General features: G+C 40.3%; 2 protein-coding genes across 2 annotated transcripts in view; one reads left to right on the top strand and one right to left on the bottom strand.

Moving 5' to 3' along the window:
- Positions 1-109: 109 nt before the first annotated feature.
- On the bottom strand, positions 110-14,965 carry LOC124262950 (HAUS augmin-like complex subunit 4). The gene is made up of 9 exons (XM_046697564.1): positions 14,704-14,965; positions 12,837-12,973; positions 11,629-11,760; positions 11,170-11,307; positions 9,722-9,824; positions 6,038-6,177; positions 4,027-4,157; positions 3,118-3,186; positions 110-357 (listed from the first exon to the last, which is right to left on the bottom strand). The coding sequence occupies exons 1-9, from the start codon at positions 14,753-14,755 to the stop codon at positions 162-164; spliced, it is 1,098 nt and encodes a 365-aa protein (XP_046553520.1). The 5' UTR covers positions 14,756-14,965; the 3' UTR covers positions 110-161.
- A 16-nt stretch (positions 14,966-14,981) lies between these two features.
- Positions 14,982-24,742, top strand: part of LOC124262959 (SUMO-activating enzyme subunit 2-like) — a 35,654-nt gene continuing 25,893 nt past the window's right edge. The window contains exons 1-4 of the mRNA XM_046697577.1: positions 14,982-15,164; positions 17,881-17,964; positions 21,693-21,763; positions 24,222-24,286. Of these exons, the coding sequence (XP_046553533.1) occupies positions 15,021-15,164; positions 17,881-17,964; positions 21,693-21,763; positions 24,222-24,286 (364 nt within the window). The 5' untranslated portion in view covers positions 14,982-15,020. The remainder of the gene's footprint in view (positions 15,165-17,880; positions 17,965-21,692; positions 21,764-24,221; positions 24,287-24,742) is intronic.

Raw genomic sequence — 24,742 nt, forward strand, 5'->3', positions numbered from 1 at the left:
AGCCTGACAAATCAGTGGTTGATAGTATGGCCAACATTCTACAACATGAGTTGTAAACAAAGTATGCCTTAATGGAAACAGCTTCTAAGAAGAACCACCAACAACAAAGTACATGTGACTAGTTTAATGGACACACATATATATACAAGTGCTACAACTGGTCAGCCTGTGCTCTGTGAGGTGGTCTGCTGTAGCTCGGCCAAGGCCCACTGCTTGTTCTCAAGCTCCCCTCTCAGTTTTGTGTACTCCTCCACCAAGCTGTCAAATCCCATCCCCACCGCCTCGTACGCACGCAATGCCTGACCCACTCGCACCAAGTCCTTCTCATGGTCATCTATAGCTGAGTCCAAATGTTTCCTGCAAGGAAAACAACCAGACATACATCTTTTCCAAGACCCCTTCCAAGACAACAAGCATTGTCACTAAGGTGACATAATCCCTCGCCGCAAATTATCAAATCAACCTTAAAAAGTAATAAAAGTTTAAGATGAAGTTAAATGTCAACAAAAACATGACCAGTCAATAGATGAAGCTTGGTGTCCAATATGAAAAAAATCCATTGAATGTTTTTTGCGATATCTTGCTGACTATCTTAACATGCTGGGCCTTGCACTTTCCCTAGATGAAGCTTGGTGTCCAATATGAAGAAAGTCCAGTGAATGGTTCTTCAGATATCTCGGTTACCATCTTAACATGCAGGTTAACATACTGAAATCTTCAAAGTGTGGCTGTGACCTTGAAAATTAAGTGAAGGTCACCAAAATCGACTTGGCCCTGTGCCTTCCCTAGATAAAGCTTGGTGTTGAATATGAAGAAAATCCAGTGAACGGTTCTTAAGATAGCTTAACATGCAGGTTAACATGCTGAAATCTTCAGTGTCGTCATGACCTTGAAAATTAGGTGAAGGTCACCAAAATTGACTGGGCCCTGTCCCTTCTCTAGATAAAGCTTGGTGTTGAATATGGTGAGCGGTTCTTGAGATATCTCGCTGACAAGAGTAAAACGTTAAAGTCCCTTGTGACCTTGAATGAAAGTCAAGGGCACCAAACCTGACTGGGACCTTTCTTATACTGTGATGAACCTAGGTACCAAATATGAAAAGAATCTAGTTCTTAAGATGTTCTAATTTCTACAGACGGACGGAGCCTAATACTATATAATAAAAAATGAGTCCTCAGTATCATGCTGCCAATGGCACTGATAACAGCTTCTGTTCTTAATCGCTGGTTTGTCTAGTCCAGGAATGATTCATAGGATGTGTTGTAGCTTGTATATTGCAGACTAGGATTATAAATAAACATGCACCTTCTCTGAACTAATCTGCAAGATAAACAAATGAACATGTAGCTGTGCCAGGGAAATGAGAATCCAGTATAGAATGGCTGCAGAAAAATATATGTTGTGTACCAGGGACACACAATAACATTTACTGAAATAAATTCTCGGCAAGCAAAAAACTTACTGTTATGAAGTCATGATTACATTTTACAGTACTGATAAATACTCCACCCAATTACATTATATGACCCTTATATGTCCTGTGTACCAGTGAAGAATAGGTTTGAATTGATCTTCAGTAGATAAATGCACATGCTGTTGATCACTGGATTGTCTGGTCCAGATTCAATTATTTACAGACCACCACCATATAGCTGTAATATTGCTGAGTGTGGCGTAAAACTAAACTCACTCAATCACTATACGTCCTGTGAGTACAGTTAAATACTCTACCTAATTACGTTTCATGACCCTTATATGTCCTGTAAGTACCCTTGAAATTAGTAACAAGGGGGTTCCTTTGGTCCCATAGTTTTGTAAGGCAAACCCTGTATGCAACAGATCGTGAGGAGAGAACTATGAGGTGAGGTGAGGTGAATTTGGGTTTATTGTTGTGCTTAAGAATATTTCGCTCATATGACGACATCCATGCGTGTGTATGTGTATGTGCAGCTGCTTGTACTAGCCCACTGAGACACATTATACTGACTCCGAGCCTACCAGTCCTTGTTGTATCCATTAATGCCAAGCACCAGGCAAGAGAACTATGAAGACTACACAGTCAGCACTACCGACTTGCCAAAATCATTGACCAGGATGATCAGTTTTATCAGCATGTCATGTCACTTTTGCAACTTCACACCTTGAGGACAGTGAAAAAAATATGGACTTGTAAAATCCATTTGGATACAGCTTTCTTCTGGTGCCTTTTTTTGTTCCATGTCTCACTCCAAATGTCTGTTATCCTGAGTTTCCTAAATTCAATACATCAACAAATTGAAGCAATGCCATTCAGAAATCATAGACCAAACGTCAAAAAGACAAAGATGCAGCATCATATTTCGACCAAAAAGTTCATTAACGCCTTTTTACAACTGGCTGCATATTGCTTTCAGTGAGTGAGTGTGGTTTTATGCTGCTTTGAGCAATATTCCAGTATTTTATGTTCCAATAACGTGCCAGCTGGGGACACCAGAAACGGGCTTCACACGTTTCACATGTTGAAAATCGAAAGTGGTTTAACCACTAAACTACTCAACTGCCTCGAACTACAGCAGTGGCAGAGAATGAGATTATCGCACCAACATTTCTTAATTAAACTATGATGTCACTCCATTGTGACCTTGAATTGTGACACCAGAAATGAGCTTCACACATTGTGCTCATGGGAGGAACTGAACCCGGGTCTCCAGCGTGAAGAGCGGACGCTCCAACCATTAGGCTACCCCCACCCCACTACACACATTAGACAATGATGAGGTACCTAATAATAAATACATTGTATCTTTTACCCATTTGATATAGAATGGAAACTTCAATTTAATAATATTTCTAAGAAACTCATTCACAAAAGTAACTGTAAAATTACAGGAAATGAAAAATAAACATTGATATATAATATATATATATATATATTGATAGGTAGATTTGAAATTGAAATTAAGAATTATTAAAATGTTTACATAATAATATTTGCTAAAGAATCAGAAACAATATGGTGGTGTTTCTTCAGCCCAATTTAACAGCAGTGCATCTAAATTTTCATGGACAAAAAGGCTGTTTCTAGTTTGGCCACTGACAGAACTTTTGCTGTTGAGTATATGTCAATCAGTGTCCTACCTGACCACGTCTAGAGCCTGCACAGTCTCTGCAGTATAGGTGTCACACAGAATCTGGAGTTGAACTAATCTGAAATATAAACACAAACATTCAAACATAGATACACAGAATCTTAAAACTGCAAAATGTAAAATTAAATGCTCAGGGTCTGTTGTACATCTCCTTTTAGCAATATTCAAGCACACTGACTGGGGACAATAATGGCTCTACACACTGCAACCATGTGGGGATTATAAGCAAATGATCTAACACAGAGTCTTCCCATATTCTCATATGTGATAAGGTCATGACAGTGCTGAAGTATAGTAGTATAGTCAAGTACGTACAATACATCCCACTCACCCCACAAAATACCCATCAACACCTGACATAACTCCACTGTGGAAGGTAGTGTTGGGAATTGGTTAAAATCTCATAATTGATGATTGGTTTATTACAACCGATCAATCATCGAAAAAAATTGGTTAGCGTCATTAATGAAATTTGTTAATGCACATAAAAATAACGAAAAAACATGTAGTTCTTTGGGGTTTTGGGGCAAAATTTCACATCTTTAAAGGATGACTAGTATGTCAGGAACATAAATTCATGTCAGGAACATGTAACAGACAAAACCAACCTTGTGAAAAAAATTGTTTGTGAAAACAAGTGTTCCAGAATTGTTTGTGTTCGATTATGAGAAAACATGATCGATTGCTTGGTCGTTTAGTCACTGCGACCAATCTTCGATTATTTCAATTAATCGGACCACCACTAGTGGAAGGCCAACGCTGTTGCAGGGAAAGTCTGCATGTATCAGCTCATGAAGATGAAAAACGAGAGAACTTTCATAGAAAGAGACATGAACTATGTAAATGTTTACAACACTCCTTGTTACAATGGTATCCAAGTTGTTAATAACTGACTTACTTTATTTTGAGACACATGGCATCACACCTGGCAATGAGCCATTCACTGGTGACCAGATCAGATTCCACCTGCCGATCTAGCTTGTAGTCCTTCAACACCTTCTCCAAGACTGACAGCAAGTCTAGCAGGGTCTGAAACAGAACAGTTGAATCTATCTTGTGGCACTTCAACACCATGTCCTAAACCATTGAAAACCTGCTACTGTAAGAGGGTAATATCACAGCAATACCTGGTGGTACAAGAGGGTGATATCACAGCAATACCTGGTGGTAAAAGAGGGCAATATCACAGTGATACCTGATGGTACAAGAGGGTAATATCAGTGATACCTGATGGTAAAAGAGGGTAATATCACAGTGATACCTGTTGGTACAAGAGGGTAATATCACAGCAGTACATAGTGGTACAAGAGGGCAATATCACAGCGATACCTGCCGGTAAAAGAGGGTAGTATCACAGTGATACCTGTTGGTACAAGAGGGTAATATCACAGCGATACCTGGTGGTACAAGAGGGTAATATCACAGCAATACCTGCTGGTAAAAGAGGGTAGTATCACAGTGATACCTGTTGGTACAAGAGGGTAATATCAAAGCAATACCTGCTGGTAAAAGAGGGTAGTATCACAGTGATACCTGTTGGTACAAGAGGGTAATATCACAGCAATACTTGATGGTAAAAGAGGGTAATATCACAGTGATACCTGTTGGTACAAGAGGGTAATATCACAGCAATACCTGCTGGTACAAGAGGGTAATATCACAGCAATACCTGATGGTAAAAGAGGGTAATATCACAGTGATACCTGTTGGTACAAGAGGGTAATATCACAGCAATACCTGCTGGTAAAAGAGGGTAGTATCACAGTGATACCTGTTGGTACAAGAGGGTAGTATCACAGTGATACCTGTTGGTACAAGAGGGTAATATCACAGCAATACCTGATGGTAAAAGAGGGTAATATCACAGTGATACCTGTTGGTACAAGAGGGTAATATCACAGCAATACCTGACGGTAAAAGAGGGTAGTATCACAGTGATACCTGTTGGTACAAGAGGGTAATATCACAGTGATACCTGGTGGTACAAGAGGGCAATATCACAGCGATACCTGGTGGTACAAGAGGGCAATATCACAGCAGTACATAGTGGTACATTAGGGCAATATCACAGTGATACCTGGTGGTACAAGATGGTAATATCACAGTGATACCTGGTGGTAAAAGAGGGCAATATCACAGCGATACCTGGTGGTACAAGTGGGTAACATCACAGCAGTACATAGTGGTACAAGATGGTAATATCACAGTGATACCTGGTGGTACAAGAGGGCAATATCACAGTGATACCTGGTGGTACAAGAGGGCAATATCACAGTGATACCTTGGTGGTACAAGAGGGCAATATCACAGTGATACCTGGTGGTACAAGAGGGCAATATCACAGTGATACCTGGTGGTACAAGATGGTAATATCACAGTCGAACCTGTGGTACAAGAGGGCAATATCACAGTGATACCTGGTGGTACAAGATGTTAATATCACAGCAGAACCTGGTGGTACAAGAGGGTAATATCACAGCAGTACATAGTGGTACAAGATGGTAATATCACAGTGATACCTGGTGGTACAAGAGGGCAATATCACAGTGATACCTGGTGGTACAAGAGGGCAATATCACAGTGATACCTGGTGGTACAAGATGGTAATATCACAGTGATACCTGGTGGTACAAGAGGGCAATATCACAGTGATACCTGGTGGTACAAGATGGTAATATCACAGTCGAACCTGTGGTACAAGAGGGCAATATCACAGTGATACCTGGTGGTACAAGATGTTAATATCACAGCAGAACCTGGTGGTACAAGAGGGTAATATCACAGCAGTACATAGTGGTACAAGACGGTCATATCACAGCGATACCTGGTGGTACATGATGGAAAAAAGGTACAAAAGGGTAATAGAGCAGCCTTAACTCAAAGTGAAGATGGCAATAGTGCAGCCCTACCTGGTAGTACAGCCAGAACTGCTTGTCTCTCTTCCGATGTATCACTTGGACCTGTTTCTTATCCTCACTGAGCTGATGTTTGTTGGTCTCAATCTCACCAGGTAGCTGCACTGCCTTGGACAAAGTGAGACGGGTGCTGTCTGCAATACACGTAATTATCACATCAACTAGTAAATATCTAGTATATATTTGGAGAAGACTGACTGCAGAGTAAATGTATATTCTACTGGTTCATAAGCAAAATAATCAACAGGTTCCATAATCATTGCTTTTCAATATGTGAAAACTGTGAAAATAAACGGTTCATTTTTCTGAGAAGTCTGGAGATCAGAATCTGTGTTTTGTAAAACAAGAAGTTGGTCTGACCAAATATATACTCCCATGAAGTTGACTTTCCAAGTATGGGTGTCTGAGAAACATGAATACACAAAAACAATGGTTATATTAGACCAATATCCAAGGATTTTGGTTTGTCGAAATGGTAGACATGGAAATAGAGAGGCTGAGTTCATTCCAAAGATCATATTCAGTATTCATAAGCATCATAGACAAAAATCTTAGAAAGCCAGGACATTTGGCTTTGTTGCTACTATTTCTGTTGTAAACTTCCGCATTTCTACAATGTTCTGCTTGTTCAATGTAGCTCTCCTAAAGTCCTATCTACAGAGATGCCAACCTCGCTAAAAATATTAGCCTCAAACTACGCCAATACAATTGCACTAGAAATTCTACGAAATTTGAAGACAATTCATTCAAATTTGTACATATATTTTCAAAAATTATATACATTATCGATTAAAATAGATTATGGCCAAAAAGAAATGTAATGGTGATAATTAGGAAATTTGCTGGTGGAGGTATGTGAACATTAAAGCTTCACTCTTGATAAGTGTCATATCATCTTTCTCAGAATCCATCATGATTATTTAGTTGACTACTAATCTTATGGTCAAACTGCTAATTTTGATCCTTGAACCTACCATTTGCAACACTTTTGGGATTGCATCTATGTATCTAGTTACTCTGATACAATCTCTCTATTGGGAGGTAAAATGCATATACAAAATGTATTCTGATCCAAGGGAGATAATTCTTTGAAGGATTTTATGTCTGTTGTAAGCTTCCATTTAAAATTATACAACTGTATGCTTGATTTTACTGTTAGTGTGTACAGAATACGCTGAAGTCACGTGTACATGTCAGGTGTACAGTCCAGGCAGTTTTCTACAAGACCACAAGTATTGTCAGAGCATAGGTTTTCAGACAGCTGTGCATTCTCAGGCTATAAGAAGGGGTGTTATGTCACAAAGACATTGTAATTTCTTGAATGATAGCCTGTGTTTAGGATAAAGTTATCTTTCCTAAGTAAATGATATGTTTTATTGTCTTTCATGTCTGTGAAGTTACTATTGTGGACATTTTTTTTAAGAGACTTCATTTCAACACACATATCCTAGGGCTCCAGATAAGGGCCGTATCAGCGTATGTACGGATAAGAAATATGCACGATACGGTAGGAAACAATTTAGAAAATGTAGCAGATACGCACCACAGCAATGGTGTACAGTCTCAGAATTATTTACAGACGTATTTATCTGAAAAATTATTGTTTTATTGTTTATTGACCGGTTTACACAAGAGTAGCCATGTTGTGGTGGATATATGAAACGAAACACAAGATTACTGATACTCCATTAAATTCCATTCAGTACTCTAAATGTACTCTTAAGGTTTTCCAGTACTCCTGTATGGGAAAAATAATGAGTACGTACTCTTGATGTTGAAAAATTATCTGGAGCCCTGATATCCTTCAAAAACAATGTTCCATAATAGCAGTTGTTAAATTCAATACTGAAACAAACAGTGAAAAGAAGAAAGTTCTCTTTGTTCTTAAGGTTGGTAATATTCTTTTATACACCCAGTGGTAAATAACTACTTGTGAACCAGGTGGATGGAGTCAAGGAGTGAGTTAGCTCCCTTTGCAACAAACATGCATTCTTAACTACTTGTCCCTTTCCGTAACCTGAAAGAAGACTCGTACCCATCTCATAGCCATGTCCGGGAGAAATATTCCCATGCCAATCAGAATGCATGTACGTAGAGAAGAAATTGGGTCAAAATAGTTTGTTGAAATCATTTTCATTTCGGGCTTGCATAATTTCCCTCCCATAAGACACTTCAAGTATATTTTAATTATTGCAAAATCCTCCTGGGTTCCTGAATTTTTATAAACAGGATATATTAACATTACGGCGTAAGAAAGTATTCACTGTCTTTAAGCATGTTAAACATACCCTTTGAGGTAATTTCTTTGGCGTGGATGCCATGTTTGTTTTCCAGGTAAACTAGAGCTACATGCCCTTGAAAATAGTTCCGCAACTAGACTAATTCTTTCTCTCTTCGCTTTTGAGCTCAGACAGAGCCATGTTAAAAAAAATGTCTACAAGAGGGGTAAGAGTTTTCTTTCAGGTTACGGAAAGGGACGAGTAGTTACGAAAGAACAGACATCCTGTCACCATTTGTTTTTGTTGGATGGAACCTATTATATACTGGCAATGAGAGTTGATTGTCATGACATGATGCTTTAGTACTTATGTCTGATGGTGGTCAAATCTGATGTGTGCCAGCATGTACAAGTGTGAACTGTTGAATAAAAATCATGAACTAAACGCGTAAAAAATACACAGCAAGGAAACTTACTTCGGAAAAAGTAATTTATGGCATCACATTTTGAACTCAGGCTTTATGATTATCTCTTCCATAAGCTTACAAAGTTTCATTTATCTAACATCAGTAGTTTCTGGGAAAACTTGTACCAACTTCATGCAGTATGCACCAAGCCTAAAAACATGTGGCAAGGGCCATAACTCTTTCAGAAAGCATTTTAAGACATACAGTTTTCAAATTCATGTTAGAAAGTGACCAGTTATGTCAGTGTGTAAATTCTGGTCTCTCACTTAATAAATCTGTTCACATTAGAAGCAGATAGACGAAAAGTTGGATGGACAGTAGGGATGTCATAAGTTTCACATAAGTTTCATGAATTGATATGTATCACGATACCCATGTCACAATTCCATACGTATCACGATATCTATTTTCGTGCCATTATTGCGTAAATTTAGTTACCTTTTGAACATTAATATACTGAGGGGATAAAATAAGGGATCACATGAAAGCACAAGTGTTCCTTTATTTGTTTCCAGGTTTCTTCACAAGCTATGTGATACAACACTTGTGAAGAAACATGGACAAAAATAACGGAACACTTGTGCTTTCACAAGTGTTTGCTTTGTGATCCCTTATTTTTTTCCCTCAGTATATTTCAGATTTTATCATTGTCCATGAAAAGATCAACATTTTTTATTCTCAGACATTAAAAAGTGTATTATTGTATTGTATTATTACCTATTCCCTTGTTGTTGTTGTTAATCCCTTTGATGTATTCCCTCATGTTGTCTTACTTCATCCCTGTTTCATGTATATAAGTCGGTTCTGTGCTGTATTGCTTTATTCTTGTTTGACAACGGTACAAGAAGCTATACCGAAATGTCGCATCACAAGAAATAAAGAAGTTGTTATCCATAAAGTATTAACTTTTGAGTTACGACAGGTCGCAGCATTAGGAACGCTTTGTGGATCGGGATCCTGGCTATCAATAACTGCTCTCATACAAGAGCTTACCTGACAGTTTTGGTGGTTGATAGAACGTGACAAGATTTTCACATTTCCTTTGTAATCGAGCTTCAATCTCTGGAATCAGTCTTTGCTGCACTGATGAAATATGCTGCCAATGAAAAGAGATTTTCAATAATAGAACAGTCAGAATGAAACGTTTTGAACTGTATTCTCGTTCTATCATAATGTGGACGGAAACGATCCCAGCATATTACCAGTTTTGGTGAAACCAATGAGCAGAGGAGTGGTGCTAATAAACCTGCTTATACATCCAAAAGTAGAGTCATGACAAGACTGCCCCTCTGACAGACATGAAGGTCCATGGTTCAAATACCAATACAGGACTTGCTACTTTTTTCGCTGCTACTTTGGAGTCCAACATGGGGTTGAGCATGCTCATACTTAATTTGAGCAAACAAATCTCAGTACCCTGCTATATGGCCAGGGATGTACCTTCTGTTGGTGGGACAGTATGTACCAGGATGTGGAGTCATCCTACAGATAATATCTATACCTTGTCAACTTGCTGATGTTTATATACCAATGTTTATGGTCTCCATGGTCATGTGAACAAGGCATGCAAATTTGGACAAGAAGGTTCATGGTTCGATTCCCAGTAGTTGCACAGCTATTACATTGACAAACTTCGAAGCTTAATATTGGTAATGCTTGGTTTTGAATCAACAATCAAGTTTCTGGCATGCCAAAGGGAAGTAACTCTGCTCAGCAAATAGCAGCACCTGAGACACCTGAATCATCAGTCATCAGTACATTGTTTTGTATCAAGTTTTCAAAACAGCATTTTGATGATGAAATCAAAGACTCTGAAGCTTGATAAAGGTTAAGCATGTGGCAATGTTTCCAAGATATTATGTAGGATATGGTAAAGACCATTCATGGGATTGAAATGTTTGGATTTTATTTTTTTATTTTCATTTATAATCGATAGTCAATTGCTTTTTCAAGACAATGAGCTATATTGAATTTATCATCACATCAAAACACTACTGTATATGTGAAAATACATGCCACAAGAATCACCTGACTTTGTTCTGGAACATTTGCATTATAGCTGGAATCATTGAAGCAAAGTCCTTCTTCATGTTGTTTTGAGATGTAGAAAATAATGACTAACAATAGAAGCTGACTTTGTTAATGTGAACTAGAAGGGTGCCATGTTACCATGGTTACACATGTATGCTGGTGTTTCCTGCTTGCACTGTTAATGTGAACTAGGAGAAGGGTGCCATGTTACCATGGTTACACATGTATGCTGGTGTTTCCTGCTTGCACTGTTAATGTGAACTAGGAGAAGGGTGCCATGTTACCATGGTTACACATGTATGCTGGTGTTTCCTGCTTGCACTGTTAATGTGAACTAGGAGAAGGGTGCCATGTTACCATGGTTACACATGTATGCTGGTGTTTCCTGCTTGCACTGTTAATGGAGTTACCTTTCTGTAGACATTGTGTCTGTTGACATCCTCCTGTGTGAGGCCAAGCAAAGTTGCCTTGGATGTTGGGTCAGGGCTGAAGTCAAGGTAGTCACCTATCTCGCTGTATGTCAGACAATTTTGGAGAATCACCAGGAACTGTTGACAAAGAGAGATCTGATTATGCAGATTTGTATACACTCATGTACCAATACATTGATACCTACATATCTAATAAAATGCTACTTCCTATTTGTGGCCATTCTGATGATAGCCCACAGGATACATGACCACTGCACCAGTGAGTGAGTGAGTGAGAGAGAGAGAGAAAGAGATATTCCCACAATACCACGGTAGGGGACACCAGCAATGGGCTTCTCACATTGTAACCATGTGGGGAATCGAACCTGGTCTTCAGCATGATGAACGAACACTTTACCCACTAGGCTACCCCGCCCTCCCTCCAACTATGTGAGTTACCTGCTTGTCATCTGATGCCAGCGACACCTCCTGACTCTTGATCCCATAGTCCAGAATCAGCTCCTGGACTTCATGATGGAGGATGTGGTGCAAAAGCCAAGTGTGCTTCTCATGTTTCAACACCTCCTGGGCCTACAAGAGACAGTGCCATTATTTCACCATCCTGAATAACCGAATTGCAGAGGGTGTCTGTTGCTATTGCTAAGTTGTTCCAAACAAAGGTAAGGTGACAAACCGGTGTTGTTATACATCATGAGACACAATACATTGGATAATCCAGGATGTCAATTGTGCCATATACAAGAAACTATTTGCTGGATGATTGTATAGAAAGATAAAGACAATTTTAGGTTACCATTACTCACAGATTCAAATGGTAACTAATAATTAATTTCATGAGTGATAGGTTTCTGTCTTAAAAACTAAAGATGACTTTGTGTTGAAAAACAAACTCAATCACAAAATGTAAGTGATTAATCATCAGTTTTATTCATCCATATCTTTTTCAAATAATAATGATAAAGTTTAACATTTAAACCACCTCCTATCTGATTACTAGAAATTGAGAGGGAAAAGCATCACTAGTAAGAATTCTACTGTTATGCATGTTGGAGTATAATTACAAATATTGCATACATCTTGACAAGATTGTCACATAATTAGAGAACTGAATTTCATAAAATTGCCAACATGAAACCACTTCAACCACTGACCTCATGAAACATGTTAAATATATGTATAGTCTATAACTTGAATCTAGTACTACTAGTAGTAGAATTTCATCTAATATGGAAATAGCAGCTTATTTTAGTGCTTGAGATAAGGGTAAAATTTACAGAAACCAGTACCAAAATACATGTTTAGACATTTAGACTCAAAAGTACTTGACACAGATAGCATGTATTGTATCAGACTAAGTTCACCAGTCAGGGGTGGAAATAACCCATTGCCCGACGTCCCAGTCCAGTGTGTTTTTCTGTCGGGCAAGCAAATTTGTACATCATGCTGTACTGGTGTCCAGTTGATTTTCCAATGTTAATTATGTTGTTTATTTAAAAAAATCAAAAAGAAAATCAGCCGGTATAGAGGAAAAATTATCAGGGCAAGTGATTTTACACTGTACTGGAGTACACTAGCAGTTTTAAAGTTATTTCCACCCCTGCCAGTGCACTGATAAACTGTTACATCCTGATTATCAGATGACAAACCTGTACAAGATCCTTGTGTGTTTGTAGTCCTATGCCTTGTTCATTGATGTGTTTGGTTAATCCAGTCAAGAGCTTCACAAATCCCGGATTGCCCTCAACATCTTGAGGTGTCAGCCTCAAGGGCAATAATGTATTCACTGAAGACAAATGCAACATCATTACAACTTACAAAACATTGAATTTTCAATTCTAGTGGAATATCTCTTGAAAGCAGACTTGTGTGGAACCAAAACTTTCATTCAGTTTAGACAGTGGTCTAGATAAGTAGACATTTATCCGGAGTTGTGTCCCTTGTGCAGGATTAAACTCTCTTTGTCAGGGCGAAGCTATGCCTGGTAAATGATCTTATCTTATTAACAAAAACCCTTCCGAGGGTACTATCATAAACAATTGGTTCTTGTTTATCAAATCATCAGAACCTGATTGTTTGCATTGTGCAACATGCACACTAGCCATTTTCTCAGCGAAACTTGGGAATTGACAAAAAATGTACTTAAAAATTAGTTTCCACAAAATGCATTGGATGTTTCTGTCAAAAGAAATAGCTGACCCATACCCTGCTTCACAATCCCTTGGATCGTAAAGGGGTGCTTAACCTTAGGATCGTGATGAAGGGGTGGTGGGTTGCACAGGAGTGGCCACTTGCCAATCCTGTTGATCGTAAAAGCGTGCGTGATAATGATCAGAAAGGGGATCCAAATGAGGCTAGAATGAACTTTACCAGGCGCAGCCCTCGCTGCTCGCTGCGGGGCAATTATCGCGTTATTGCGCTGTCTCGCGGTAATTGCTCCGTCATCCTTCACTTGACAGTCAACCATCCTTAGGGTTACGATCTTAAGGGAGCTGACGCATCTTATCTTTAGAGTCAAGCAACTCTTTACGATCCTTAGGGTTAGGGTATGGCACCCTTTACTATCCTTAGGGTTAGGGTTAGCAACCTTTCCGATCCTTAGGGTTAAGGTTTAGGGTTAGGGTATGGCACCCTTTCCAATCCTTGCGTTAGGGTTGAGAGAGGGGTAGGGTTTTGGAACCTTTCTGATTCCTTAATTAGGGTTAGGGACCCTTTCTGATCCTTATTTTGGGTTAGACCTTACCTTAGGGCAGTATAATCATATTATATCCAATTGAATATATTGATCCATCCGGTACTCGTCAGTACAGTCCAAGAAATAATGGCATGAAAAAAAAATGAATGGGAAGGGCTTGGCACAGTGGGGGGAAGCGTGAGAAATGTAAACAAACCATTGCGCATGCTGCTGTGGAAATGACCCGTTAAACGAGCACACATTAACTGTGATGGTGCTCATGGTCCAGAGGTAGAGCGTCCGCTAATTACGTCACTAATTAATGAAGTCAGTAATCCAGTGAAGCGTGTTCGAGCCCCAGCTGCTCTAATTAATCTGAAAAAGTGGGCCCGGTAAAGTGCAGTACTCCCCCAAACGAATATATGAGTTTGGTGAAACCTACTCTAACAAAACTAACCCTTAGGATCAAAGAGAAGTCTGTCTCACAGTCCCTGAACCACATTATTTTCCCTACTGCCAATAAGCCCTCTCTGCAGTGCTAAAGCCCTAAATAAAGCAAGTCTAGATTTCCTCAGGTTCAGGAATCTCTGGTCTCCCTAGGGCTCCTTTTCCATTTAAATGGGCTTGTTTGTTACTATCGTCCGAGTATCGAAATTATATACATTCAGAGACAGCATTAGTCTAGATCAAAGAGGTACAAACTCCTTTCTTTTTAACTTAGTAGTTCTAAGAATGTAAACACACGGCTGAGAAAGTGTCTTAGACCAAGAAACGACAGGAGCTCCTGATCGTACATCCCCACTGAGATATAATCAAACCCTAAAGATATGACAATTACATACAGCGATCGGAAGACTTGATTGCTTGATCTCTAACTTCACTTCTTACGTCCATGTCCGTTCACAGCATTGAAGTTCCCGCGATCTGTCATCCTACAATACGTTATGTACTAATGAAAAACAAAATTAAATAATAAAAGAACAGCAATAATACACTGCAGTTAGATACATAGTATGCGTACATAAAAAACTAAGCTACGTGTCGATTCATGAAACACCAGATAAAATGTTAACAATAAATTTAGAGTAGGACATCGAGCCAAAGTAAAGAAATCCACCAATCAGAGCAACGTTCTTTATTTGCTTCTCATTCAAACAAAATGGCGGCCGCCATAGAAGGGGTGCTGGATGAAAGGGTGCGCGAGAAAACGCTGAAGTGCAAATTATTGGTGGTTGGGGCTGGTGGAATAGGATGTGAGCTGCTGAAGAATCTTGTCCTGACTGGCTTTAAGGATATTGAACTGGTACTTTACTTTTATTGATACATAATCCCGATAGTTGAAGTTAGTTGTCCAAGACTTCAAGTTCCATGAATGCATTCTTCCGATAGTTTTTACAGTGAGTGAGTGAGTGAGTGAGTGAGTGTTTAACGTCACATCGCTACAGAACAAGTATCACTTCACTATATAGACAAACTTTATGGATAACAACTTCTTTATTTCGTGAGTGCGACGTGGTAAGACTTCCACCTGTATCCCCCCTAATTTATAACGATGAGGAAACATTTCTTTGAGTGACATTTTTAGAAGTTGGATATGTCTTTCAGTATGTTCAGATACAATTAACTCTTTCAACACCAGTCAACCATAGGCATTTACTGCCATGGCACCGAGTTCCCAGAGACTCTAAGGTCACAGGTGAAGCCTATGTTTATGAAGGAAATTATAAGCTTGTAAAACGTTATTGCTACTAGGAAGGCGTTTCCTATTCTCGCGGTACTTACGGATATCGGCTGAAAAAATAACACAAACAATTCTTATCGTATGAATGCTTGTTGTTATTAAATGAAGGGCCTTCTCCTCTAACATCTACATCTATCAGCTGCCAGATCCATCAGGTGAATTACCACTCGTGAGCCCAGTGATAAACAATGTCATCCGCCATTGACGAAACGAGGCTTCTCCCATTCTCGTGGTATTACCAGGAATTAACGTTATTGAGTGTATGTAAGAGCAATCCTGCCTGAAAGTGCGGGAAAAAGTAATGATATACATGTCCAAGTTGGTATAAACTCCCCAATATTCGTGACACTTAAAGATTTTGATCATTCACCGACTTGGTCCACTTCCTAGTTACCAGTCGATGATGTAAACAACCGCTAAGTGTCACGCATCGGCGATTTCGACAGAAAACGTATTTACCGCGAGATAGGAGACGGACCTATACATCTCATACAACATTTAAAAGATGTTATTCAAATAATACAACTACAACTTAAATAGATTTATTTTTGTAATGAAAATGCAAGCTTACATTTATAATGTCCAGATAAACCACGAAAGAAGCAAAAACTATGGCGATTTTTTTCCATTTGTGACATGTCATAACATGCCCGTGCCTTTTTCGTTTATATTTTCATTTTTACGTAATCAGAAAATCATCATAAAAAAAGATTTCTTAAATAATAATATGTATGGTCGCTTATTTCCCGATATCAGTGGCTTTCCGCTCGGTAACATGACACAACAACGGAAAATACCTCCGTTTTCGAAGCTTTGTATGAATAACATGGGAGGCGAACCGTTTGATGTCGGGTATCGTTCGAAAGCTCTGAACATCAACAACATGACTGTACCCTTGCCGAGAGTATTTTCACAGTTGTAAGAAGCGATTTTATTGGATAAAGATTGGTTTCTAATGACGCTTTTTTACAGTCTGCTATAAGGGTTGTGATTGGTCAAAATCAGATACGTGACCTAAGGCAGTCAATCATATTACGGCAATGGATACCGTCCTCGTAAACGAAAACTTTTAGATTTAGACGAAAGTTTTAGGTAAAATAATGCTTTTTTGAACATATAAAATCGCTGCCTATACGTAAATTATGGAACCTATTGGACGTATCCTGCTAGGTTATGACCTGTGACAAAAATGCTTCATGCATATATTTTCGCATTAAACATCATGTCCGAGCGTGAAGATTGAAGCGGCGAGAGCCGAGATGTCACTTGTCAGTGACTTGACTTACATTACATGATCGCACAAAAAGATGGAAATAGTAATTTTCTATGTACTTTTGACATCTTTTATGAATACTGTTGTTGATTTTATTCATTTGTTTATTCAATTTATTTAATGATTTCCTCTAAAACATTGTTACTTTGCTCTTTGACAATGTTATTGTAGACCCGCTGCTGAAGCATGTGTCCGAGAATTGTTTTTTTCAATAACATTGCAAAAAATAGTTTATAATTCTAATCCTGTCGATAATATATGGTCATTTGAAATTTAATAAGTGTTTTCAGACATTGTGAAAAGTGATAGATTTGATAAAAGAATCATATGTTAGTTAGGTTCCTAAAATTATAGATAATTTTGATGCCATTACTGCCTGGCCGGTTTACGGTGTCTGGGGACTTGTGACATCTTGGCCGGTTTTCCGGCCTACGGTGTTGAATGGGTTAAAGAAGCATGTTAAAACTCATCCGTATCAGATGATGAATATATATTCAGGAGATATGATTTGACTAGAAAAAAATTTAAGGGGGGATACGGGCGGAAGTCTTTCCACTCCATGTATATTGTTTTGGTGAAATTACATTATTTCTAATGAAGTGAAAAGTTATTTTCATCCTGAGAGTGACTCTTGTTAAACAATGTATACTTTTATTGCAAAGTCAAAATGTGATACACCTAACACCTAACCATGCTTGTAAATATTGTTTATGTTTAAAAAATGTGTTTTCTCTGAAATATATAAGTAATATATAATTGATTTGACAGTTATTTTATCTTCTGACGAAATGACCCTTTTCATTTTGACATGTTAAGTTTCAAGATGTTTCATGTTTTGTTTATTGTGAATATTGTATTTTTCTGGAGTCATACATGTTGCTTACTTACGAATCCAGTTTCACATTGTGTTAAACTACGTACATCTAAAATACACAATGTGAAGTGAATTTCCAACAGAATTTTGTACATGTTATAATTATTCAAATTAATTTGATTTTTTTCCAGATTGATCTTGATACAATTGATGTTAGCAATCTGAATCGTCAGTTTCTCTTTCGCAAGGAGCATGTTGGCAAGTCCAAATCACAGGTAGCTATGTCTTTTAACTAAATGTGTATGACTGTGGCCCAGTCGTCTTGAGATGCCGCAAATCGCTGTGCAGAGATGTGTTCCTTGTGCACACTGGAATTGTGTGAAATGTTGCAGCAATTGTGTTTCTAGGTTTTTCAGCATCACTGAAGCTCTGTCACTTCAGGCTTTATTGTTTGTTTATTATTCAACGCTGCACTCAGCAATATTCCAGCTATATTTATGCAGTCTGTAAAAAAGTCAAGTCTTGACCTGACAAGTGACAATCCATCTGATTAAAGGTATATCACAATAAGACATTCTTGACTGGTTAAGTCTGTCATTGCTTTGAGTATTATAAGTTTTCATGATCATGCAGATTGATCATATGTAATATATTTTTAAACTTATCCTATCTCACGGTATGTGCTTCTCTCTCTTGATTCGACACTGAGTGGAACGATGTAAACTTTTTTCCTTAGGCCTCTCTTGTCCATCTGCCCAAGCACTCCATGCTACCCTCATTATAAGACAGCTTCCCAGCTCTCATGCAAAGCATGCAGCATGCACCACTAGCTGCCCACGTGACTATCTCCGAATCATCATTCTCTTTCTTGTCGCACACGAGTGTGGACGTATTTTGCTTTGCTCAACGTTTTCAAATTAGTCTACAACATGGGGAAAGTTGACCAGCCAAAGAAGAGGAAAAAATGCTCCCGGTGTAATAAAGCGTTCTCCGCGAGTGATCCACATGGATAGATTGTATTGACTGTATGGGACAGTGTAAATGGGACTCTCATTGCGATATATGCAAGGTTCTTACAATACTTGGTGACTACACTCTGGCTTGCGCTCATCATGTTGCTGACAGGGCTCGTTATGCTGCTTCACTTGACGGACCCAGTCCCTCCTAGAAAGGAAAGTTTAAGTGTCCTACTTTGTCTGCTCGGCGGTCACAGTCCCCTCACTCGAATGAAGAGGATTTCATGAGAGAGTCGTCAGATTCTTACTTATCGGAAGACATTCGGCATTTGTTGGGCTCTCAACATTCCAGCCCGAGTCACTTCATCTTCAACCACGTCCCGGGTAGTGGTTGTCGAGACTGCCACCCCCCCCTCAGGAGACCTCTACACAGCGGGACCTTCGAACTACGCGCTGTCTCTCGTTCACCGGACCAGTTATCTCGGCAACCTGGCTTATCTGTTTCAGACAAGAATCAGCTGATCTTTATGCCTGACTGCGCAGAGCGCATGCGCAGAAGCCACTCTTGCTCTCGTCGCTCATCCAGCAGTGAGAGGAACCAGTCTACCTCGCCTCAACGCCTGTCAGTGGATATTTCGCCGTCTCCTTCCCATTCGGCGGAAAGAAGTGTGTTTTGCGTCCAGCTACCTCGATCTTCTGCTTCGCCAAAGCCTGCCAGATCGAATCACAGTTCACCGGATCACGCTTCGCCTGTCCGCTCCCCTCCACCTCGACTTTCGCCGGACTGTCCACCTTCCCGAGAATTAGACCGGCTCTCTACAAAACAGCTTTCGCCGAACCGGTCTTCATCGAAAGGCCAGTCTACACTTCGGCATTCTTTGGACTGATCATCTTCTACACAGACTTCACCTAATCGAACTTCGTCGAATCAACGTTCGCCGAAATGGAAGACTTCACTGAAACGGCATGTGATGAAACGACTTTCGTGGATACAGCTTTCTTCCAAGCAGTATTCAATGGAACGCCCTTCACCGGATCATCTGTGTACTTCCCCCGAACTCTGTTGGATCCTACAGTCATGTCCCCTCAGCACGGACACGGCTTTCACCGAGTCGTTTGGACCAGGCTCCTATTATTCTTCGGATTTGTTCACCGGATAGACCTGGTAGATCTACTTCACTGCTGAGACGCCACTCTTCGACTCGTTTGCGTTCAACTAAGCCACGCCTCCATCTACTTTGTTGAGATCGGTTCTTCAATCGAAGTCACCTCCTCGGACTTCGTCTTCTCGTCAGCATGGGACTTCCTCTTCTACGCTCTCGACCCATCAACCTAGATCTCCTACACGATCGACTGCTGCCTATCGTTCAAGATCCAGGGATCATCATTCTCGTTACATTTGATACTTCCCCTCCTTGTTCCCGATCTCATCGGGTCTCCATGTGTGCGTCTTCTTCCGGTTCGTCCCCCTCCAGACATCAATATGGTTCTACAGATAGATCTACTCAACGGCCGCTTCAAAAGCTGAGGTTTCCCGAGCCACATTGACTTTCTGAAAGCGTGGTGCGATCCTGTGAGCCTCCACTTTGCAGGGTTGCCGCGGCCAATCCTCATGAGACTCCTGCATTAAGCCTCGACGATGGCCTTCTGTAGCAACTGCTCCTTGACCGCTCTCATGGAAGGTTGCTTCTGGCGTTCAGATATAGTCTTCTCTTAACTGCGAGACTACACTAGTTCTGTCCTGGGACTACATTAGTTCGGCAGCTTACATCAGCCCACCAACACAGTTGAGGGACAGTTCCGCTTGCGCGTTACTGCTTCTTTCTAAATACGGAACAAAGTTGAACAGGATCTCAATCATTGTTCTCAAGTTATGGGTTAAAGAACTACTTCACTTGGATTCCATACCAAGGCATCAGAAGACGGCGATGCAGAGGTGTTCGACATTCACGCTTACTGTCCTCTACTCCACGGAGCAATTACGTCAGTGAAGTGTGACACTCCCAAATTCCAGTAGATTTCATTGCGTTTCGACTCCGAAGTTGCCGGGCACATCCTTTGACTAAGCTTATGCAAAGGAGTGAGGGTCAATTTGATGCTGTCCCGGAACTGAACGTTAAAACTTGGAGTTCCCGAGTTGTGCTTCTCTTTTATCCACCCCTGGTCGGTGTCTGTGGGGGTCTTCTCGAAGCAGGGGCTGGCCCGATTATTGTCAACCGACTTTAATTTACGGGGGTACGCTGAAAATTGTGGCGAAGTGACATCCTTTCTCGCTGAGCTGCGTCCTTCTTCAGAGGTTGCGGCCAAACACCACATCGCTTGGGAGCACCCATCTCCCTGGGAGACGTTGTGCTTAGTAAGCCAAGGAATTCAAGAGAACTCAGCACAAGCATAGGAGTTGCGTGCATGCATAACAGGCCTCCCTTGTGCAACGCTATCTACGGTCGTTTCCAGTCTACACAGTTCCTGCTGTTCGCACTGTCAAGACAAAGGGTATCTGCGTCCCGTCATCCGACCGTGGGATAAGTGCATACCGTGAGATAGGATAACTTTAAAAATTTGAAAATTTAAATATATATTGTATATTTATATACTTATCCTATCTCACGTGATGGATTCCCGCCCATCCTCCCGCTATGCAGATTCTCCAAGAGGGATATTATCCAGTGGCTCCAATTATGAGAATGATGATTCGGAAATAGTCACATGGGGAGCTAGTGGTGCATTCCGCATGCTTTGCATGAGAGCTAGGAAGCTGTCTTATAATGAGGGTAGCATGGAGTGCTTGGGCGGATGGACAAGAGAGGCCTAGGGAAAAAAGTTTACATCGTTCCACTCAGTGTCGAATCAAGAGAGAAGTGCATACCATGAGATAGGATAAGTATATAAATATACAATTTATATTAAAATTTTCAATTTCCATCTTGATCATATGTTAATTTCTTCTGGAATTAAAAGTTCATTCTTTTAGTCTGTTTGTATATAACACAATGCACTGATATATTGCTCTGCAAGAATTCTTTTATGTTTTTGTTGGTGTTTTTCAGGTGGCAAAAGAAAGTGCACTGAAGTTCAACCCAGATGCTGATATTGTAGCATACCATGACAGTGTTATGAGGTTTGTCAAAAGATGGATTATATATATACTGAACATCATTGAAAACGCACCAGTCTAAAATTGTCTATATTTTCATCAAGATGGATTTCAGCATGACAATAATCAATGAATATAACTAACATAAAGACGTGAGGCATGTCCAGTTGAAAAAATGCTTTAGAAACAAATTCCTGTCCACAGTATGACTCTTAATTCCAAAATGCATCAACATGCAGCCCCGCCATGAAAAAAGCGCGAATTTCTGAAATCATACTGACTGTGACATTAAAAGCAGGTGTATGAGAACCAATTCTCATTGCTTCACTAACGAATGTGAATCGAGGACAGAGATGCCGAGGTTAACACCTCACGAAAAAGAACGTGCACTAAGCATGATTCAGGTTGGCACCAGCAACAGGGATATTACTCGACAACTTGGACTTGGCCACTCCACCATCGTTAGGCTTCATAGACGACATCAGAAGACAAGCAGCACCCGTGACCTTCAATGACCTTGGCAACAACATGTTACGACGCTCCATCAGGATCGCCATATTGACCTTGTCCATATCAGTGATTGAACACTGTCGACTGCCAGGACTGCTGCACTAGTTCAAGGTTGACATGGGGGTCATCAGTGTTGACTCCATGCGACGCTGTCTACACCCTACAGAGCTCCATGCTCGACGTCCTTACATTGGACCAATTCTGACTGACAGACACCATAATGAGCGTATACAATGGGCTAGCAGGCATTTTCAGTAAAGGTTACAACAATGGCATGGTGTGGTAGTCACTGACGGGTCACGTCTTCATCTACGTAATGCTGACGGACGATTACGTGTTTGGCGTAGACGTGGTGAACGTTCTGCTGATGAGTGTGTGGTTCAGACAGACGTTTGGGTGGTGGGAGTGTCATGGTCTGGGGTGGAATAAATTACAATCACAGGACTGCCTTCATGTCTGTCAAGGGAGAGTTAATGCCCTTTATTACCGTGAGCAGATTCTTCAAAATCACATCGTATCTGTATAATCACCACCAAGATGTCCATACTTTTTCAACAGGACAACGCACGGGCACACACAACAAGACTTTCCATGCAGTATCTGGCCCAGCAACACATCCAGGTTATTCAATGGCCAGCACAGTCGCCACATGTATCCCCCATGGAGCACTTGTGGTCACATGGTCAAAGTCTTTCGCAGCGACAACATCCGGGAACTTGAGGCTGCACTACTGCAGAAGTGGAATGCCATCCTCAAGAACTCTATTCGGGCGCTTATTGACTCAATGAGGAGACGTTGAACTGCATGTGTCAATGCAAATGGCGGTCACACGCGATATTAACTTTTCGATTTGACCCCACATGTGTTTGATCCTTTCTGACTGTGGAACATTTTAGTGAATGAGCGTCTTTTCTGTGTTGTTGTTTTGTCAGTCGTCCCTCTGTTATTATCCACTCACAAAAAAAAATCAATTCCTTACATGTGCTTTTAATAATCTGAACTTTTATAAGTGGTGCATTTTCAATGATGTTCAGTAAAATATTTCTTTCTGAATTTCCCTCTGTCTGGAGGGTCACTGACTTTATTTCAGACTTTCTTATATTCTTATTCTTATAGGATATTTATATAGCACACTTATCCAGGCAACTAGTGCATGCTCAAAGCGCTGGTATTTTTTCCCCTCGATCATTGAATGTCAATCTGAACGGCACATCGTATTATCAATCTCAACTCCCTGGGAGTATACAACTCTTGCAGCCACTAGACGCACCGAGTTATTGTGGCTTTCTAATCCTATCAAGGTACCCATTCACAGCTTGGTGGACTGGGACAACATAGTCGCAGTACTTGTCCAAGTTCACTGCACGATGCTGTACCCGCAACTAGGTGTTTGTACGTATTCATGTGGCCACCATCTGGTCATATACCAACGGATTCGTGGGTTCTTTTAAGTGCACAGGGTTGTGTACTGTACACTAGGGGTTGTGACAACACTGAAAGAGTCTGCACACAAAGTTGACTCCAAGGTTTTACACCCGGTCACAGGTGGGCACGAACCCGATACCTAAACCTCGCTGGATCACTAGCCTGGCGCCTTAGCCAGCTCGCCCACCGACTTCTACTAATACCTAGTACCAGACAGACAGTTAGATAAAATGAAGTTGATGTCATGTTGACTGTTATCTGCATGGAGTGGTTTTTAATAAGGAACTTCACTTCTACTTCTTCACTTCAGCTGATATTGATAAGGATGTTATTAGGTATCTTTATGAAGAGGCTTTCATGAAACGTCTGTTTCGTGTCATAAATTTCCTTCACTTTTGGGAATTCTGGCACACACTCATAACATGTGCTGGGACATATGTAGATGACAGTGTTTCAGGAATGTGGGATGAGTAAATATTGGATAGTTTTCTTGGGATTTCTGGGCAGAAAGCAGCATAATTGATAACTCTTGTCTTTTGTACACCAGCCCTGACTATGGCCTGGACTTCTTTAAGAAGTTTGACCTGGTGATGAATGCACTGGACAACAGAGGTGAGTAGGAACGGAGTGATAGTAATCTTTTGTTGAAATCCATCCTGCATGTCTTCCCTCCCCTAGCTCCCTCAGGGCGGTGGGGTAGTCTAGTGGTTAAGGTGTTGGGTCATCACACCAAAGATCCACGTTCGATGCCCCACATGGATATAATGTGTGAAGCCCATTTCTGGTGTCCCTCATCATGATATTGCTGCAATGTTGCTAAAAGCGGCGTAAAACTAAACTCACTCATACTAGCTCCCTCACAGTGTTACGGTCTGTGTTGTGTTTTTAACTGCATAAATATTACTGTCCAGTGGCAGGAATATTGCAGGTATTTGATGATTACAAAGCAGTTTAATTCTGATAAGCTGCATGGCCATTTCCTATCAGTTATCAGAACATTATTTTGGAAAGTTGAGAACTGTAAGGATCAGTGAATTTACTTTTCAATATCAGTTTTGCAATGCTTGC

Source organism: Haliotis rubra, unplaced genomic scaffold (genome assembly GCF_003918875.1).
Source record: "Haliotis rubra isolate DU_JTF1 unplaced genomic scaffold, ASM391887v1 Scf12, whole genome shotgun sequence".
Taxonomy (NCBI): Eukaryota; Metazoa; Mollusca; class Gastropoda; order Lepetellida; family Haliotidae; genus Haliotis; species Haliotis rubra.

Bases quoted from the DNA above. Each gene is read 5' to 3' on its own strand.
- LOC124262950 (XM_046697564.1), bottom strand. From the start codon at position 14,755: ATGGACGTAAGAAGTGAAGTTAGAGATCAAGCAATCAAGTCTTCCGAT. The intron at 11,761-12,836 runs GTTTGTCATCTG...TGTCTCTTGTAG, and splicing joins CACACAAGGATCTTGTACAG to GCCCAGGAGGTGTTGAAACA. The intron at 9,825-11,169 runs GTAACTCCATTA...TTTCATTGGCAG, and splicing joins GACACAATGTCTACAGAAAG to CATATTTCATCAGTGCAGCA.